Genomic DNA, 19,839 nt, shown 5'->3' with positions numbered 1-19,839 from the left:
TTATATTTAAAAAGCCTTTATTTAGAAGTGAACAATAAAACAACATTTGTATGCTCTATTTGTATATTAAATATCGCAAATTTCAAATTTTTTGACTAAATTTTGTGGAATCATAATACAATGAAAGCGTTTATGATATTCCAGTGAATCACGTAGCAACTTTTGAATTGTTCTATTACTTTTGAAATTCTTTAAACGTTTCATTTTATCAATAGTTGTTCGGTTATTATTTATCTTGGACTGATATTTCCCGCGTTGATGCAACTTTTAAGTAACCGAATTGTCTGTTTTATTTGTACTGGTGCTAACAGCTTGACCATCGGTTATTGTTGCATTGACTGATTCATTGTTCGTGACCGGTTCCGTTTTACTCGAGGGAATTATTAATTTATGATAGTAGCTTCCAGTTAAAGGTAAATGTGGAGCTATCTCGCTCGGCTCTATGAAGAGCGAAGGTGGAACCTAAAAAAATAAAATAAGCTGTTAAGATCGAAAAATATAAATATAACTTTATTTATATCGCGAAGCTACTTACGCGTAACTCTTCAACCTTGGCTTCTCTCGTCGTGTACTCTCTCAACATATAGTCTTGCCCGAACTCGTGATAAATCCGAGTATCGTTAATTCTTATCATTACGTTATCGATCCTCAAAAAATATCTTAACAAAATGAAAAAGCTGCTGGGCATAACGCGCTGCGGAGCAAAAGTCCACTTCATCTTTTTCTAATTATCGTATACAGATATAACAATTTCGCTAACTTACAATTTTCACGGAACAAACCGCGATACCGTTGTCGTGAAGTTCATCTTCGAATAACGTTAAATCGTGATAAAACAGGATTTTCTCTCTTCTCTTCAATTTATCCATATCGATCCGTTCGTTAGTTTCTTGAACTTCTAAATTAGACGCTGTACCCGTGTAAGAAATAGTAAACGTCCAATCGAATGGCTTTACTTTTTCTTCTAGATACTCGCTGCTCTCCAACCTATTTTTAAAATACTATTCATTTACAAATGCGTTAACAAATTAAACAGACAAGATGAAAATTCCTACCTAGATTCTTTCCATGCTTCCGCACACGCGAGTTGCACGTTAACTTTCCCATTTGAAACAGTTTTCAAAGCATCCAGAGCATTGAATTGTAGTTCTGCACCGCTTTGATGCTTTAGGAGTAATATATTGTTTGGAAATACCATGTCTGGCATGTGTGGCAGGTCTAAGGTATGACTGAAACTATTAAATCAATTATAAGACTTAAGCTGATGCAAGTTTCGTTATCAAATAAAGTTTACTGTCATACATGCAAAACTGGCAAGCATTTGTATCGTCAGCACTACAGCCATTTTCACTTTTGGAACATTTAGAATGTAATATGTGAGACTGCGTGTATTTAATGTGCCACGGTGGAAAGATGCATTCGTCTTGGTTGACAGGTAATCGTAAAATGTCAATTCCACCATGAATTTTCACAGTTGTCATGATCTGAAAAGAATGATGTTTAGCAATGAAACAATAGTACTATTTTATATTCAGTATTGTAAACATTGATGAAAATAAGATGGATGCCCTATGTGCATACATTTGGTATCCAAATAGAAGCCATTATCTTCTGTTAAAATGCTCTCTGTAGTACAAGATTTGGTTGTACTGTATTGAATACCATAGTAGCAATATCATTTTTAGTCACTATTATTCGATTTATTTCCAATTATACTTGACTATTATTCATAATACTGGATAACCTGTCAAACACTATTTACAAAGAATACTTACGAAAAATATTCGCTGAATTCGGTCATCAAATTAATTCCTAGTAAACATCGAGTATTTCGTCTAAATTATCTAAAGGTAGCCTCCACTTTCGTTCGAATTTTCACTCTTTTCGGAGCTCGCAAACTTCTTTCAAGTATAACGATTACGCTTCTTTCATAGCGCTGCATTATCGACTGTGCATCGAGTGGAATGTCAGAAACACGCAATAGGATCTTGTGCACCCCCAACCAGGCAATGTATACAACGTATACTCGATGCTGTCGAGTTTTAAAATATGGCGCCAAAGCGTTCTTCAAGGTATTACAATTAATATTACGAATCGTTTATATCATCTCGAGAGATTTCATTTTCAAGTAGTTTATTCTTTGCTGTTTAAGGTTCCTCGACTGGTAACAGTCTTCTTCACTCGACTCCCATGGAAAATTAAATGAAAAAATGACTTTACTCTAAGTAGCGACTCTTCACCAGCAAATGAAGCAATGTTTTGTCAACTGGGCTCCGTCAGACGTCAACGGAGCTCGTGGTCCAGAGTTAATACCGAGCGTTGTTCCAAATCGAGTCTCGAGCGAAGATTTTAAGAAGAGACGCTTCAGTCGCTGCACCATACGGAAATAACCGTGGTGGAAGCGAATCTGATCAGTTCTGGTTGGGCGACGCAGACGGTTACGTGGTCTGTGAAAAGCGCGCGTTTAGAATGACGTCCAAGAAGGCGAATTTAACCGTGGAATTTACTCCAGGAAACGACATCGTCAACGAGGCCGTAGAAAAGAGGCGATTCCTCCGTGAGGAGTACATGCAGAGGTTCAAAGCGGCCGCCGGCCACGTGGGACTTTTAATTACCTTGATGCTCTACACGGTAATTGGCGGTTTGGTGAGTCAGACTCCGGCTGTACGCACACTTTCTTTAGTTTATTCATTCGTTAAAAAACGCATACCATATTTTAATACTTGTTTACAACGATACTTAACTGCTTCGTGCTCGCACCTCATATTTTTTTTTTTTTTTTAAATACTAGCAGACCAAAAAGAAATATATGAAGATCAGATGCTATGTCTCAAAAATGTTTGAACGTAATGAAAAAAGTACTCGTAACACTCGCTTTACGTAATAATTGCGCATGACCTTGACGAAGGAAACTCTTAAGTGGCGCATCCCAAACGAGAATCCTCGATTTTCAGAATCTGTTTGTTTAATTTTCGCTAGCTCTCTCGGATTTTGCCCCACTATGCATTATGGCGAAAGTACAATGTCGTTAAATTAGAAATACAAGTGGTCGCTACCGAGGAACGCGCAGCTTACGTCCTATCGGAGATTCGAAAATATACAGACAAACATCGACGACGATGGCTTGATCGGTATTCCTCCGGGCGGCCCACGAACGTTCACGTCTCTAATTGTTTGGTTACCAGAGTTTACGGGGAACGTAATATTTATAGAAATAACAACGTGTGTCTGGATTACCAATCGGTGTCTTTATTTTTAGCAATGGACCAATCGTACGCTCGGTTGCGATTGCTATCTACCATACTCTGTCGAACGTTTACGAATAACATTTTTATTTTCAATTCTCGATCTGTTCGTTTGATCGCAACACGTCATTATTAAATACATCCAATAGCGCTATTAGAAACACATAGTGACACTATCGTAGGGTGCGATATCACCAAAACGACCGCAGTACGTTATATTTAATGTTTTGTTATTCTTTACACTTGAAAATAATATATTATATTATTTGATGTGAAAGTTATAATAATACAAGGCGAATCATTCGCTCTACGATTCGTGTTTTTTTTCTAAATTCAACTTCAGAGGGAATGATTAACGACGCTATCGAAACGTAAACCGGACATGCGTTCGGTAAATACGGTCGAGTATCGATGGTAAACAGGCGTCGAGACGCCCACTCGAGATTCGCCAAGTTTGCAAGTGCGCTCGAGTACAATTTTATCAGATAAATTAGGATTTGCATATTTCATATTATATTTCCTGATCACGAGACGTTAACGTTCTTGGTATCGACGCTGTACAAGTAGATTCGAAGCTGCTATGTCGTTAGTGACTGTTGCCCCCGCTGTCAGGTTTTTCGGCATATCGAGCTTCCGGCGGAACAGGCGCGTTTGGAAAGTCTGCGCGCCAATTTGCGCACCTTGAGACGCTCGTTCGTCGACTCCATTTCCAATAACTCCGACGTCTCGAACTTGCACACTCTGGTAAGTCGAGAAAACGCGGACAGTATTCGCGAAACGAACATTGTTCCTGAGATCATTTAAACAGATTTAAAACGTGTCGAAAGTTACAAGGTGTACGATGGCAGAAGATGATTGCAGGTCAGCGTGAAATTACAAGAATACGAAGAGGCTGTGCAAGAAGCAGCGCAGGGTGGTTTGTTGATAAGTTTCGTAGCAGACACGATCGATCAAGAGGATCGGGGACCAGCAGAACTGCCGCCGATACCCACTGAAAGATGGAGCGTTCTTCAAGCGGTCTTTTTCGCAAGCACTGTCCTTACCACGATCGGTAATAAGTTTCGTTATCTTTATTGTGCCACATATAAAAGTCCGAGAGCCCGCGACAGAAATGGGTGACACATTTCATTACACAAATGAACCTGTTTTCCGAAGATGGTATGTCTCCCTGGTTCAGAAATGCTTGGTCTGGCACGAATTCAGTGGTGCAACGCTTCACTATGACGTATTATAATAATTCGACGTTTGGCCAAAATCATTACTACTGAAATTTTTAGCGTGTATTGTTGACATACCAAATTGCATAAAAAAGTTGGTCTGGCAGATTGTAAGCGGTGCTAAATGGGTCTGGCAGTCGGCAAACCTTGTCGGAAAAACGAAGTAGTTTGACTGAAATCATTATTTCTGAAACTTTTTCTATAAACAATATCTAATACATAGCGTTAAAAAAATTTGGTCTGGCAAACTTTGAGTGGTGATAAATCATGACTTATTGAAGTTAAATAATAATAATAATAATTGTATGAAATAAAAATCATCACAGCAATGTTTTGTACATAACTAATGTATATAATGTTTAAAAATAATTATTACTTGATAGTTTTATTAGATTATCGAGATTTCAACGCCGGTAACGCATGTGTGTTCGTTCTTTTAAACGGCTGTCAGACCGATGTAACACCATTCAAAGTTTGCCGGACCAAATTTTTTTAACGCTATGTAATACATATTGTTTATACAAAAAATTTCAGAATTAATGATTTCACTCAAACTATTGGGTTGTCTGGAAAGTCCATGCCGATTTTTAGTAGGCGGTACAGGTCTGAATATATCGGAATGGCTGAAAACAAATAACATGTGGACATCCTCTTAAAAAGTGGAAAAGTTGTGGAACCAAATGGTACATACACAATTCAATAAATATATATCAAAATTCAAACGTGTCTTTGGATGTTTCTTAAAAATTGCCACGAACTTTCTGGACAACCCGAAACTTCGTTTTTCCGACAAGGTTTTCCGACTGCCAGACCCATTTAGCATCGCTTACGATCTGCCAGACCGACTTTTTTTATCCAATTTAGTATGTCAACAATACACACTAAAAATTTCAGTAATAATGATTTCAGTCAAAGATACTGTTATTTCTTACATGTTTCCGACTTTCTAGCGGAGCGACGCACCGTTTGTGCTCTCCCAGTCTTGGATTATTTGTATTCTTTAGTAGAAAACAGTCAAATAGGAAAAGGATATTTGCAATGAAATTGGCCGAAATTTTATGTTGCGGGCTCTCTTATATGTCTTCACCTCACATGCTACAGTTATGTCTTTCAGGGTACGGAAATGTAGTTCCATCTACTGGTTGGGGTAGGATCTTTTGCATATTCTTCGCTTTCGTCGGTATTCCCCTCACGTTGACGGTGATAGCCGATTGGGGGAAACTGTTTGCCGCAGCAGTGATCAAAGTCGGATTGACCATGAGGTCGAAGCTTCCGTTTCGATGTACCTTCTCCTGTCTTCCGACAAATTTAGCTGGAAGACGATCGCTCGGTGAGTTTCACTGGCAAACTCGAAACGAAAAAGTACAAATCGATTATTAATTTTACTAATTTTACCTACTTACCCTAACGTATCGTTCGGTATACTCCTTTAGGAGCTCTTGCAGCGATCGCCCTCCTCTTCTTGTACCTCGCCTGCGGTGCAGGCATGTTTATGTTGTGGGAAGACGACTGGGACTTCTTCGATGGATTTTATTTTTGTTTCGTGACCATGACTACTATAGGATTCGGCGACTTGGTCCCGAGTAAGTAGCAGAACGTGCAGTATGCACTCTGAGAACGATCTGTACGTTATTATAGCTCGCTTCGTGTCGTCGCACGTACGCAGAGAAGCCGAAGTACACGCTGCTGTGCACCCTGTACATTCTGGTGGGCTTGGCGCTGACCAGCACCATCATTGAACTTGTTAGGTTGCAGTACACGCAATCTTGGAGAAGATTGCAAAGACTCAGCGGGCCGTTGACCGAGGCCATCCGGAGGCTTGGCGAGCAGGCTGGTGGCGACATGGTCGCGCTTCATTCGGACCTCAGGTATTAATCTGACTAGAGTTCATTTCATTACGAGAGAATTCAATCGTATAAATATTAATTTTAGGAAAGTCTTGACGGTGATATCGATGCCTCGCATAAAATGGTCGGCTTCGTTTAATCGGGCGGATTCGAAGGATCAGGATTGGGAGGATGCGGTCGAGGTCGTACTTCGCGATATCGCGGCGAACAACGCGCAGCCCAATAGAAAACCGATAGTGCAGATTGTCATTTACGAATCGAGCGTCTGAACAATCAAAATTAGCGGTCATTTGCTGTTACATCGCATTACAAAAAATACGTTTCGGTCATTCTACTTAACCCCTTGTCGTACTTTGACGAGTCTGACTCGCGATGAAGATTTTCGCCCAAACGTAAGTATCACGAGCCAGGCTCGTAAACAAATAGTCGGGTGAAATATAAACATCAGTTTTCGGCCCTAGTTTCGTCGAGCTAAATGGTACGAGAAGGGGTTAATTTGCTTATCTGAAGTTTAAAGTTACATTGCGATTCACCTTCCTACATAATTCGTTGACATTTTCCTGCGTCGTTTGATTTCACCCGCGTAAAGTGCGCGCGTCGGCGCGTGAGGCGGCGAACGCGCGCAACCAACACAACCCTGAAAGTTCGATCAGCATAGTCCCTATGTTGGACTGACCAAATCGACGAAAACAATAATTTTGTACAGAAGCGGTCGCTAAATATAGAAATCACAGCGCCGTAAAGAACCACGGCAGGTGACGGTTCTTTGCGTCCTTCGTCAGCCTTCGTCGTAGTTGACGGTGACATACGGGTCTCCTGGTGGTCCAAATCATGCAAAACTCGACTCTTCTGCGAAACAACACCGAGAGACCCTCGGCGATAGTGTGCATCGCGTATCGTGTGCGTATAATTAAACGACAAGAACGATAAAAAAAAAACGAGCCTTGTATCGCAGTGGTGCTCGCAGCTGCTTGACAGCTCAGTGTTAGGAAAAATGTTAAAAATCACTGTATATCCGCGTGTGCATACTCTTCCAGACCGATCCGTCGAAATGACGTACACGTTTAACCAACGAAAGGAAGACAAAAATATTGAACGAATCCCTTTTTTGTTTGAACAATTCGCTTGTCGTACGGTTGCCTCTAACAAGACTTCCGGTTGGAAATGGGCGATTCACGTATTCTGCAAATATGTAAATAATTGTCTGTCGATGATGTGACCAGATTTACGAAAAAAAACGGGTAAAACACTTTCCCCTTAAAGAACTAAACGTGCCAGGGTGCTCGAGAATCTAAAACACACATAAATAAATATAATGCTCGTTATTGCGAGACAAGAATATGTATAAATTTATGCAATGAATAGTAATTTAATATCATATATATATAGTATACTATATATTACATATTTTTAGATGCATACATACACGTATGTATGAAACTAAAACAATAATACGACAATAAACAGTTCGATATACTTCGACAACATTTTACTATAGAGTGCACAATTTCAACAAAAGTTCCATGTTTAATTGCCATGTAATTAAATTTCAATATATTTTTTTATAATTCGGGAAATCTGGTCACGTTATTACTTAATCTCTTTTTAAATATAACCTGCAACAAAACAGTAGCATCGCGGTGTTACTGGCTGTTTTCTTTTTTTGCCTAAGTTGCCTAAGTACGCTTGCGCGCAATAGTTTGTGCGGTAATTTCGAACACGCTGGAGTACATAATTTTTGTTCCAGGAGATTAATAAAAAATTGGAATTTGTCAATTACTTCCTGTTGCGACGAATATTTTTTATATGCTATTAGCTACGAGTTCAAGGTAAAGATTAATTCGATGTTATTAAGTTTTTTCTTGTTTAGCAATCGAGTACGATGATCGGTGTTAAAGATCCTACCGAGCAACCGAAAGTGGACGAAACAAACCAAGGGAACAATGCTATCGTTAAAAGAAGTATTACAGATTTAAGAATCAACTCCATGGAAAGTTTCCTCGAGTTGTCCAAAGAAATGGCGGAATCTTTCAGGTGATCGATCGCACAATCAAACTATAACTTCGTAGATCAATAGTACACTGTATTTGTTGAGTGTCTGATCGAGTAATTTTAAACTCACGCCTTTTGTGTTTGTTTCTCAGGTTATTTTTAGACGAATTAAAAGTTCGATTCGAACAATTTCGTGAACAACCGCTGAACATATTAGAATTATTGTCGTTGTCTAATCTGCACAAATGGACTCAACGCGAACAATAAATAAACAGTGGGAAAGTATTGACTTTTTTTATAGATTAATATATATATATATAAAACAGGATCGGAAGATTTATAATTTTATTTAGAAGTTTAAGGAGACCCGAAAACTCGGAAAACGACCAACATTTTTGTTTTAACTTAAACGAAACTATTTGTGAACGTTTCACAAGCCCAGTGTTCGTATGTAAACTAAAAGTACATACTATAATTTTGTTTTGGTGAAAAATTTCTTCGTAAAAAACTCTTTTATTTGTAAATATAAAGAAATACATTGGTGGTATACAGAGAACCTAAGCAAAAGACAAATCTAAAGCAAATCGATGTCGTCGTTCTCGACAAATTATGAAAATATTTCCTCCAGAAATGCTTCAAACTGCTCTCTCCTCGATAAAGTGAGATCAAAATACGGGTCACCTTAAATAATTACTATTAAACACGATATAGATGTTCAAGGTCGCAAAGTTGTTCTAATAAAATGAGAAATTAACGACGGAACAATCGATTGTCATTTGTTTCTTAAGATACCCTCAAAAAATAAATTAAATGCCTGATTAATTTGAATACGTTTAAATCTTGTACGTAACCGTTTTAAACCGTTACGGGTAACAATGTTTTTCTTCGACCATGTGTATGTCGTGATGCCAGAGTTGTAGCTACAGAAGACTACGCGTGGTCCTAATATTTTCATCATCCTTTGAAGCAACTAAGGGGGCCAGTTTTATGGTCGTATTTGATACATCACTGGCGCCACAGACACAGTGCGCATGCGCGAGTGGGGGCTAACCTAGCATCGCTGGTTCATTATCAACACAGTCGCCATGTTGGATGCGCATCGTTACCGCCAATATACTGCGATCTAATAAATTCGTTCTTTTCGTCGAAACCACTAGGATAGTTAACTTTTTTTTTTTAGACTTATAATCGTTTCGTTTTCGAATACAGAGAGCACTCGACGAGTTCTCTCGTATGTTTACATCTTTGTTTCCACTGTGGTTAGTTGTATGTCACTATGCCAAACCAATACTGTTTTCTATGTGCGAGCGACGAAGGTGTTTTCTTGGATATCACCGCCGACAACAAGAAACAATATCATGAACAATTCGAGATTTGCTCACTCGTCACGGTACGTTCGCCAGAAAACTGCGTACGTTCTTCATATTTGGCAAGATAACCAATCTGTTTCACGTTTAATAAACCTTTTGTGATTTATAATAATCGCGGTTATAAATGTGTTAAAGAACAGGAAATTCGAATATTTTACTGTAAACAAGTTTACATGATCCATTTTAATTTTGCATAATTCCATTTTAATTGATTCTAATTTTGAGGTTAGTATAGAAAGGTTGTGTTTATTTATGTAGGTACCCACAGCAGATAAATTGCCAACCAAAATTTGTCACAAATGCGCATACGAGTTAAAACAGTGCAGTTCGTTTGTAAGGAAATACAAACACTGCACTTCTATGCAAAAGAAACACAATCGCAAGTATTGTTGTAATTTATGTTTCGAATCTACAGAGAAGGAGTACATCTTTAATCTTAGTAAAGATAAAACTTCGGAAAACAATATACTTTCCAAACTACAGAAGCTTTTTGACAATGAAGTAAGAAATATATATAATTGTTAATTATGTTTATTAGTTATATCTCATTAAAACTAAAATAAGCAATTCCAATGTTATGCCTTCTTTATTAATAGCCTGAAAGATCTGAGGGAGAACACATGCTTATATGTTTGTCCTGCCGATATACAGTGGACGTGTTATTTGATTTGAAGAATATATCTCAAGAAATCGCAACAAACCTGAATAATATAATTAAGGGAGGAATAGATTATGTAAACTTTCCTAAGGTAATTTTCTCTTGCAAGTACTGTTAAATTTAGGCTAGCCTCATATAATAACATTGGTGTTTGTAATTTTATAGATAAAAACAGCCATTGTAAGTCGTAAAACCACTGTCACCGATTCTGCTAGAACAAACTTTTACACGTTACAAGATTCCACTACAATGGCGCGTAAAAGATCTCGGATGAATGATTCGAACGATAACAATTTAAATGAAAAATTAAAACTGCAGGTCTGCGAGAAATGTCACAGTTCCGTTAGCGATAACGACGCCAATATCCAGAAACTTAAGAATACAGAACAAATTGTGTGCAAAAGCTGTTCGGTGGATACGAATCTCGAAACAAATAAAATTGACAAGCAATCGAGTTTCGCGGAAACCAAATCCTGCACAGTTTTCTTAAAAGACGTGTTAAGAGACAAGACGGAAAATCAACGAAAGCTTTACGAAGTCAAAGAAGATAGGAAGGGTAAAAAGACATACGTCGTAACCGACAACACATCGGAGAATAGTAAAAAGGAAGTAGAGGCGTCCTCTAAAGTAATTAACGATGTAGAAATTATTACAGGAAAGCAAGGTGTCAAACGTTCTTTAAGACATATGAAAACTGATACTACCGATGACAAAGAGAGCCTGAGTAAAAAACTAAAACCCAGTACGAAACAAGTAAATTTAGATTCTAAGTTAACATCATCGATAGAGGAGCCTATCGCGAGAAAGTTAAGATTACGTGTACCTAAAGCTGGAATGAAGGAAGCTAATAGAAGTTCTGAGTCAGATTCTTCCATAAATAACAGCGTCAAAGGAAGGAAAAATACTCTAACTAGGCATAAGCGAGCAACTGGATCCTCTTTGTCCGATGCAGACATTGACAGTAAACGCGATCGTAAAAAGCTGAAAAGTATATTAGCGGGAAACACTGTGATACAAAATTTAAGCATAACATCTTCAGCTGATGACGATGCGCCGAAGAGGAAGAGATTAAGATTTACGAGCGCTTCGCCTGTTATGATTGATCTAACCAACAAAAACGTCACGCAGGAAGTCTCTCGAAGGAGGACGGCGATGCGAAATTTAAAACTATCTTCGACAAAAGAAACGCCGAAAAATTCGAAAGACAACGACTCTGTTATCGAGATATCTTCGGATGATAACAGCGAGACGTACGCTTGCGAAGAGTGTGGAAGTAATTATGAAAACAAACTTGTGTACATGTCACACAAGTTGACACATTACAAACAGCCGAAACTGGAATTAGAGAAAATGGTTATCAAAAACATAGTAAAAGATACGTCAGATGTAAAAGAAGCTGTAGATGACGAGTGTATACAAATTAGAGTAGACGACGACGAAGATGACGAAATAGTGGATGTTGTAAATAATTTGGATGCGAGTCCTGTTACAAACGATCGACCTCGTTCTTCTACGGAAGAAAGAATCGAGAATACAGTTGACGTAGAGTCTATAACGAAAGATCCTGACGATCAGCAAAACGAGAACGAAGTTAAGAAAGCGGAAGACCAAAGAGCTGTAGAAACATCTACGACCAACTCACCGAGTAAAGTCAGAACTTCTTCGAGGAGGGGCAGATTTTCGAACCAGCAAAACCAGCACGAGCAGACAAACGAAAGGAGGAACAACGACAGACTCAGTCCCAGTGGATCTCAGAAAGAAGACAATGCGAGTGCAGAAGAAAATCACGATACTTCGCTCGAGCAGACAAAAGATGCAGAGCTAAAGAAACATCAGGAAAGTCCACTTACGCAAACAGAAAATGGCGAAACCGGTCAAAACCAAGATAAGTCAGATTCACCGACAGAAAATGCATCAGCGAAAGAAAATGAAGACGGTTCGCTTACGCAACTCGAAAATACGGAAACGGAAAAAAACAAGGACATTTCGCTCGAAACGACCAATGGTCCACAGGCGGAAGATGTGCAAGATAAAGAAAATGAAGAAAACAATGAGAGCAGAGTAGGTGAAAAAATTACAGATGCAGAAGAAGGCAAAGAGAAACAAAAAAAGAGTGAAGATATCGACGGCGAAGAAGAAATTGTATGTACACGGCAAGATATTGAAACAAGTGATAAGGAAAATGAAAGTAATGATAAAGAAAATGAAACTAATGATAAAGAAAGTGAGACAAGTGACAAAGAAAATGAAACTAATGATAAAGAAAGCGAGACAAGTGACAAAGAAAATGAAACTAATGGTAAAGAGAGTGAAACAATTGATAAAGAAAATGAAACAATTAACGAAGAAAATGAAACTAATGGTAAAGAAAATTCAATCGAATTAGATTCCACTAAGGTGGTTGAAGATATTGCAGATGAGGAAGAAGTAGATTCTTCTAAAACAATTGAACACACGAAGACAGGGGACGAGTTGACTGATGGAGACGTGGGTATCATCGACGAAAGTATATCGGAAAATGCAGCGAGTAAAATGGCGCCCAACATCGCGGAAAAGATAGAGATCAGCGACGAGAATAAAGATGATGAGGTACAGTGTACGCAAGAGGATGTGGTATCGATATCCAGTGAGAAGAGCACAAGTAACAACGATGGGAAGATAGTCGAGAAGGATCTCACGGAAACGAGCACTGCGAGTCCAAGAAAATCGAAGAACGATTCCACCGACGCAGCAGTGGAAGTGTTGCAAGAAGTTCTCGATTTGGCGAATGCAGAGGTCCAGAAACGTCAAGAATTCGTTGATGTTACCATCGAACAAAATTCAAGCGAAATGGAAACTTTGGAAAACATATCGCGTGAAATAAGCAACGGCGGAGGGCCTCTCAAAGAAAACAGCGTGACCGTTTCTCTATAAATCGTATATTGGTCTTCGTAAATCGTGAACAGGTTTTGCAACAGATATTCTACAAACCTTTATATGAAATTCATTTCTTTAACAATTATGTCCACCCAGCACTAACATATTACAAAAGAAGAGAATCTCTAAGACTGACTTGTTCTTTGATCATTGCTATCCCCACTAACTGAGGATCTCCTTCGAAACCAGTGAAGCATTGAACGACGACGTGGGTCAAGAGATCTAAAGATGACACTGTACATGTTCTGTACAGTGGACAGGTACTGGAAACGCGTTTTTACCAGTACAGTATTTACACATGCATATATTGGTAATCATTTCAGAGCCAGTTCGCAACGTGATCAAATAAAGAAATTAAGGAATGTACATTTTTTGATGTCACGAGCAATATCGGAAATGGATCATTTAGGCATTTAAGTAGGCATTACTGAGACAAATTGAAATAAGGATTATTATTGTTTGAGTGGGAGTACGTAAATTGTGTGTATACAGCCGGAAGATCTGAGTAAAAGTACACTAAAAAATTATATAAATTCAATTTAATTTAAAAATCTTATACAAGAACGTTCAAAAATTGACGTGATTTAAAGAATTTACATTCTCCCATTTTTTTATTTAAGTCGATAAATGCCCATATGTCGCTTAAAAAAAAAACTTGGTTTTTTCTTTAAGTTTGTTTAGGAATCGGGAAGTCCAGTATTATTCCGTTCTCGTAAGACATGAATGTGTTCATAATCGAAAGTTAAAATTATTAATATATTAAATATCGAGGATAAGAGACAAATCCCGACTTTCGAAATTTCATAATGTCATTTTTACATTCATATATAATATCAGAAAGTATTTATTGCACGTTATTTTAATTTCGTGACTCAGTCAGCTCATCGTTTAAGAGTGACTGCGACTGTGGGATCGTGCCCTCCGAAGTTTCATAATGCATCTCCAAGTCTGACCTCTCAGCTGAAACGTAGACGCACGTGAATTAAATCAGAAACACTGATTCGTTGTATAATATAGCGTCGATATGTACTACTGATAAAATTGCAGTACTGTTAAAAGTAGGAAAACTGTGGCCATATTCCGATACCGCAGTAGGCGAACGTTGTAAATACTTCTACAGCGAGTCGTAGATGTACTCTTTCAACTAGTAACTTGGAACAATTTATATATTTTTAAAGGCAAAGTGTTACGTTATCCTTGATGTATAAATGTATATACTGTACTAATTAAACCTTCGATTGATATAAACTCTCGCGAAAAGTAACAATTCAGTGCAATTCCAAAAACGAATTAGAAGGTATTGGTTTATAGTAACCAAACTGTTTGCTCTATTAGCTTTCCTAGGTTCTTTTAATTTAATTTATAAAGTAGCTATGACATTAGCTAGAGTGATAGGATTAAATTTACAGACAAAGGAATTTATACAAGGGAAATATATATTTCAAATGTATAAACAACGTATGTACAAATATATAAACATAAAATATTTTTAACGTTGATATCAATCGGAACTACTCTAATTAATACAATCTATCATCGTACAAAAAGGAGTTCAGATAACGCGTATCCTGAAAGGATATAGACAATCTGAAGTCAGCAGTTGAGGAGGATATCTTTTGTGGCTCGCTGTTAATACTCGCGATGTTTATATAAAAAGAGTGTATGAAATAATTTGCGGGTAAAGAAAAAAAAAGAAACGATCTTGTATATTACTGTATATTTGTGTACGACTATATTTCTTTGTTTACCGTGTATCTCGTCGGTCCAGAACGGTTCTCTGCGTCCTTTCCAAAGGCATATCTTCGAAATGGCGTCTTTGTCGTGTTCACCGCATCGCGAGATCAACTCGAAAAACTTCTCGATTCTTTCTTGTCCTGCGAACAAACGGTTATGCATTACGGTACACGAGTTCTCGTTTTTTTTTTTTTTTTTTTTTTTTTTTTTTATGGTAGTTAAGTACTTGATCGTCAAGGATGATTTCGATGTAGAATATGGTACATTCATAGAAACTGCTAGACTGTGTAAAATAGAATAAAAAGAGTAGCCGTATTTCTAAACTGTTTTAAGTTTTATTTAACGTCAATCGAAGTACGCTGTTCCCCATTTAAGACATTTTTTGACGACACCGAATGTTTCATACGAATATTCCGTAAGTGATTTAAGGATAGTTGCTTTTCGAACGCCGTGCGAATTTTTATAACAACGCGTTAGTTTATATCGATAGCGTAAGCATTTTTGTAACACGCTACCTGGATGTTTCTGGGCGTTCACTGTTCTTAAATAAATCAGTATTTTAAAGATACCTTTTATGACAACGACATTCGTTTCATTTCTAAAGGTTTCATTTGATTCAATTTGAACAAGAGTCAAAGAAAATCGACTCTGTCACGCGACTTGCGAATTCCGGTAGTATGTTACGAGGATGCTTATATTTTTTACGAAGAATTACGATACTTTCATGTACATACGTGTCTCTATAAATACTGTGTACTCGTTTAAGAGAACATCCCGTGTAAGAACTGTTCGATGTAAATTAGCGTACATATTTGTCATAAATAATTCTTAGACATTTTTGAAATGTACAATTATTTTGATACGTTAATTGTTAGACATAAATACTTATTCCTATGATACTTTAATGGTTTGTGAATGGAAGCGTTAACAAGAAACACTATGAAGATACCTTTAGAGATGCCCGCGATACTTCTGGCGCGATCAGCTTCGCGGGACAGGCCGAGTTTATTGTAAATATGCAGAGCGCTTTCCAAGTGTGAAGTAGATATAGTTAAACTACCCTGTACCAATGAACGAAATAGCGTTGCAACATTTTGTTTGATTAGACTATTTAATTTGTTTGCACAGTACAAGTTCCGTATAATTTTATCGTTTAACTTTCTCAGACTGGCGTGTAGAATTTCACAAACCATCAATTTTTCAATGAAATTTCACGTAAAGTCGAAAATGTTAAGTAGTCGTGGCACAGATAAATAATTAGATAAACAGGGCGAGTCACCTAAGATTTGTGCCTAAAATATCTCCGGTTTAATGATACACATAAACATTTAATGTTTTACGTTGGAGTACGATTTTATACAAATAACTCCTCACAAGGTAACTCACCCTGTTTAACTTTTACTGGCATCGTTATATTTGTTACCGCAATTTAGGCTTATTATTGTTTTCGCTTTGTATTGTTATAGAAAAGTTTGATAAACAAGTAACGAACATCAAGCGCTTTCGTGTCGATTCATTTGCATACCTGAGTCAAGTAATGTTCACCAGTGTAATAGTGGGCGTCTGCGAGTTTTTCAAAGAGGCCGAATTGCTTAGTGTTCTCTCTAAACATCCTCAAATGTTTCTCCGTGTGGACGTTGTCGTTCAATTGCTGCGCCCATTATGCGTTCGTTACTTACATCTTAAACATATTATTTACTTGTCTTTGCATACAAATTTTTTTCTCTTATTCTATTTACCTTGTACGCGAACGCTAATTCCATGTGGGCGTTACAGACTCCCGCAGCGTCTGGAATCCTTTTCGCCAAGGCCAATAACTTGGAGAAGCTGTGCAACGCGCGCTTGACGTCGTTCCTCGCGATGTAACTTTTCCCCAGCTCGTAAAGGGCTTCGTTTACGTATTCTGTGTCGTCAGCTGCTTTAGCAAATTAAAGCAAAATATTTTATGTTTAACGCGGATAAGAAAATAAAATTCCGGCATGGAATTGTTCTCTCCCATCGAAAAGTAACGAGGTTTACCATCCGTGGCTCTTTCCAGAGCTTCCGTGCAGGCCTTGAGAGCATAATCAGGATTCTCTGGTCGTTCCTTTCGAGCGAGAATCAACAGTGCCTTGTATTGGAGGATGTTACACTCTCTGAAAATGGAACTCTGTTTTTCTTTCAAGATCTTGGAAGCATTCCATGTTTTCTTCTTAGATGCTTCCCGTGCCTCGTTTAGATAATTCAAGGCTTCCTTCGGCTTCTGCACTGATTAAAAACTCTAATAATTACGACAAGTACATCGAGGAGAGTTGAATTAATATTCCGAAAGTGATCGTACTACCAACATTCGTTGAAGAGGAATCGACCGTAAAGGTAACGTATCAAGGTGACGGTGCGACGATCGTCATTCTCGATGGCTTCTGCAATCACGAGAGCATCCTGGTAGAGACGTTCTACTATCCACCACCATTCCCAAGTTTTCGACTGAAAGAAGAGAGCTATGTCCAACAGCGATGTTGCTTCAACGATGGAATTACCTACAGAAGTATTATTTCTTTCATCTTTATCTCTCTAATTTATGCTCCAAGATGGAAGAGATTCGATGGAATATATCGATACCTTCCCTTCTGCCATTTTCAAAGGCCATCAATCCATCTTTTAGACGATCGATGAAATCCTTTCGATTCTTCAAGTATGGTTTCTTCCACATCAAGGAACTCGATGATTTTTCACCAATTTTTATATCGAGTTCCAGAATCTCTTTCATACGACGGTAGGCTTCTTGGTAGTCCTGCTCGTTAAGTTCGAGAAGAATCGCTTTGTGGTATGGCATGTAGAATCTATAAGAAGAGTATATTATATTTATTAATTCACACCAATTTACTCGTCAAGAAGAAACGAATAAATGAAAATATAAGCAAGAAACGAGGACCTTCTCACTTCTCTGGGACTTATATCTGGCAATGTAGCTTTTAGATTCGCCGTAACCTTGCGCGTTTTGTACCATGGTTGAGGTGACGTTTTTAATTTTGATAAACGATTTACTATCGGCTCGCTTGTCTTGGTGTCTGTGCTACTTGATCTTTCTTTGTAGTCCCCTCTTTTTAAAACTTCAACAACACCATCGTTTTTAACGCGATCATATTGCACAGTCATTGTTACAAATATATTAAATGCTTGGCAGCCATGTGACTAAAAACAAATGCAATGCTTCTTTTTTGTTTTATTGTCATACGTAAGGGATAAGGAATTTTACTTCTTGTCTATCATTGAAATTTGTTTATATATTTATAAATTCGCGCCTATGAATGGTAACACTACTGACGGTTTTAATACCAGTGGCGCCATCGGTGAGAAAATGTCCAAGTTAGTAATCAATATAGTTCCAACAATTTCTATAAGATGGCACCAAAAATATTCATTAATACATTATTATTTTTTCTCGATAAATGCACGATTGTTATGATTCTTTGCTTCATAACGATAGAATATACTACTTTCAAATATCATTTAAATATTTCCCTGCTTCCATACATTTTCCTTTAAATTCCCAACATTTTCTGTAACATATTCCTTTAACATCCCTTCATTCCCTGGCACATTTCTCTACAATTTCCTTCTATTTTCCCAAAAATTTCCTTTAATTTGCCTCCATTTCTTGGCAGATTTCCCTTTAATTTCTCTCTGTTGCCTGGTACATATCCCTTTAATTTCCCTTTATTTTTTTCGAATATCTCCCTTTAATTTCCCTCTATTTTCCTGGAACATTTCCCTTTAATTTTCCTCTATTGTCTGGTACATTTCCCTTTACTTTCCCTTTGTTGTCTGGTACATTTCTCTTTAATTTCCCTCTATTTTCCTGGAACATTTCCCTTTAATTTCCCTCTATTGTTTTGTACATATCCCTTTAATTTCCTTCTATTGTCTGGTACATTTCCCTTTAATTTCCCTCTATTTTTTCGAACATTTCCCTTTAATTTCCCTCTATTGTTTTGTACATATCCCTTTAATTTCCTTCTATTGTCTGGTACATTTCACTTTAATTTCCCTCTATTTTTTCGAACATTTCCCTTTAATTTCCCTCTACTATTTCCCTGGACCATTTCCTTTTAATTTCCCTCTACTATTTCCCTGGACCATTTCCTTTTAATTTCCCTCTATTCTTTTGTACATATCCCTTTAATTTCCTTCTATTGTCTGGTACATTTCCCGTTAATTTCCCTCTATTGTTTAGTACATTTTCCTTTAATTTCTCTCTATCTTCTGTCACATTTCCCTTTAATTTCCTTCCATTTCCTGGCATACTTCCTTATAATTTTCATTAATTTCTTGGCAAATTGCCCCCGCTCAAAACTTCAACAAAGTTGCAACGCTCAAAAGTACGGAGCGGATGCGATTTTCCGGAATTTGTCACGTTTTGCCGAACTTCTGAGTTGCCACTTTGTTGTACCTTTGAACGCTGCAACTTTGTTGAAATTTGAGCGGACGTTTCCTTCTATTGTCTGGTACATTTCCCTTTAATTTCTTTCCATTTCCTGGCATACTTCCTTATAATTTTCATTCATTTCTTGGCAAATCGCCCCCGCTCGAAACTTCGACAAAGTTGCAACGCTCAAAAGTACGGAGCGGATTCGATTTTCCGGAATTTGTTACGTTTTGCCGAACTTCTGAGTTGCCACTTTGTTGTACTTTTGAGCGCTGCAACTTTGTTGAAATTTGAGCGGACGTAATTTAAAAAAGTTGCAAATTGATCGAAGGAGATTTATGTTAGGTGATGTTTGGGGATGTTAGAGGAATGTTAGGAGATGTTTAGAGATGTTAGGGAGTGCTATAGGGGATGTTAGGAGATGATAGAATGTGTTAGGAAGTATTAGGGGA

At 37.7% G+C, this 19,839-nt stretch overlaps 3 protein-coding genes and 1 long non-coding RNA gene across 13 annotated transcripts; 1 reads left to right on the top strand and 3 right to left on the bottom strand.

The window, feature by feature from the left end:
- LOC128884825 (TIP41-like protein) lies at positions 1-1,935 on the bottom strand. The gene is made up of 6 exons (XM_054138472.1): positions 1,776-1,935; positions 1,303-1,484; positions 1,056-1,235; positions 765-987; positions 536-694; positions 1-462 (listed from the first exon to the last, which is right to left on the bottom strand). Exons 2-6 carry the CDS (start codon positions 1,479-1,481, stop codon positions 268-270), a joined length of 936 nt encoding a protein of 311 aa, XP_053994447.1. The 5' UTR covers positions 1,482-1,484; positions 1,776-1,935; the 3' UTR covers positions 1-267.
- Positions 1,936-1,961: 26 nt separating this feature from the next.
- LOC128884824 (myb-like protein X) lies at positions 1,962-13,399 on the top strand. Of its 10 annotated transcripts, XR_008459493.1 has the most exons (10): positions 1,997-2,072; positions 2,133-2,646; positions 3,858-3,989; positions 4,107-4,296; positions 5,577-5,792; positions 5,896-6,045; positions 6,129-6,330; positions 6,395-7,209; positions 8,180-8,343; positions 8,454-9,059. XR_008459493.1 is itself a non-coding variant. In XM_054138469.1 (7 exons), exons 4-7 carry the CDS (start codon positions 9,578-9,580, stop codon positions 13,240-13,242), a joined length of 3,279 nt encoding a protein of 1,092 aa, XP_053994444.1. In that variant the 5' UTR covers positions 6,601-7,209; positions 8,057-8,138; positions 8,208-8,343; positions 8,454-9,577; the 3' UTR covers positions 13,243-13,399. The 10 variants fall into 10 exon arrangements, 7 of the variants coding, with proteins under 7 accessions (XP_053994444.1, XP_053994443.1, XP_053994442.1 ...); XR_008459495.1 differs by lacking the exon at positions 8,454-9,059 and having other exon boundaries at positions 1,962-2,072; positions 2,153-2,646; positions 8,057-8,253; XR_008459494.1 differs by lacking the exon at positions 8,454-9,059 and having other exon boundaries at positions 1,962-2,072; positions 2,153-2,646; positions 6,395-7,550; positions 8,057-8,253.
- LOC128884828 (uncharacterized) lies at positions 2,786-6,005 on the bottom strand. The gene is made up of 3 exons (XR_008459496.1): positions 5,866-6,005; positions 5,555-5,774; positions 2,786-4,278 (listed from the first exon to the last, which is right to left on the bottom strand). It is a non-coding gene; the product is annotated as an uncharacterized LOC128884828 (long non-coding RNA).
- A 259-nt stretch (positions 13,400-13,658) lies between the features above and the next one.
- LOC128884827 (uncharacterized) lies at positions 13,659-18,656 on the bottom strand. The gene is made up of 8 exons (XM_054138477.1): positions 17,894-18,656; positions 17,581-17,801; positions 17,307-17,498; positions 16,999-17,226; positions 16,719-16,894; positions 16,505-16,630; positions 15,929-16,040; positions 13,659-15,119 (listed from the first exon to the last, which is right to left on the bottom strand). The coding sequence occupies exons 1-8, from the start codon at positions 18,115-18,117 to the stop codon at positions 14,875-14,877; spliced, it is 1,524 nt and encodes a 507-aa protein (XP_053994452.1). The 5' UTR covers positions 18,118-18,656; the 3' UTR covers positions 13,659-14,874.
- Between the last annotated feature and the right edge of the window lie 1,183 nt (positions 18,657-19,839).

Source organism: Hylaeus volcanicus, chromosome 2, assembly GCF_026283585.1.
Source record: "Hylaeus volcanicus isolate JK05 chromosome 2, UHH_iyHylVolc1.0_haploid, whole genome shotgun sequence".
Lineage (NCBI taxonomy): Eukaryota > Metazoa > Arthropoda > Insecta > Hymenoptera > Colletidae > Hylaeus > Hylaeus volcanicus.
This window is presented reverse-complemented; position numbering and strand designations above follow the sequence as displayed.

Coding starts and splice junctions, on each gene's coding strand:
- LOC128884825 (XM_054138472.1), bottom strand. CDS start 1,481: ATGACAACTGTGAAAATTCATGGTGGAATTGACATTTTACGATTACCT. Junction 1,236..1,302: donor AATGCTTGCCAGTTTTGCAT/GTATGACAGTAA, acceptor TTGATTTAATAG/TTTCAGTCATACCTTAGACC. Junction 463..535: donor CCAAGGTTGAAGAGTTACGC/GTAAGTAGCTTC, acceptor TTATTTTTTTAG/GTTCCACCTTCGCTCTTCAT.
- LOC128884824 (XM_054138469.1), top strand. CDS start 9,578: ATGCCAAACCAATACTGTTTTCTATGTGCGAGCGACGAAGGTGTTTTC. Junction 9,713..9,929: donor TACGTTCGCCAGAAAACTGC/GTACGTTCTTCA, acceptor TTATTTATGTAG/GTACCCACAGCAGATAAATT. Junction 10,173..10,267: donor AGAAGCTTTTTGACAATGAA/GTAAGAAATATA, acceptor CTTTATTAATAG/CCTGAAAGATCTGAGGGAGA.
- LOC128884827 (XM_054138477.1), bottom strand. CDS start 18,117: ATGACTGTGCAATATGATCGCGTTAAAAACGATGGTGTTGTTGAAGTT. Junction 17,802..17,893: donor AGTCCCAGAGAAGTGAGAAG/GTCCTCGTTTCT, acceptor CTCTTCTTATAG/ATTCTACATGCCATACCACA. Junction 17,499..17,580: donor TGAAAATGGCAGAAGGGAAG/GTATCGATATAT, acceptor ATACTTCTGTAG/GTAATTCCATCGTTGAAGCA.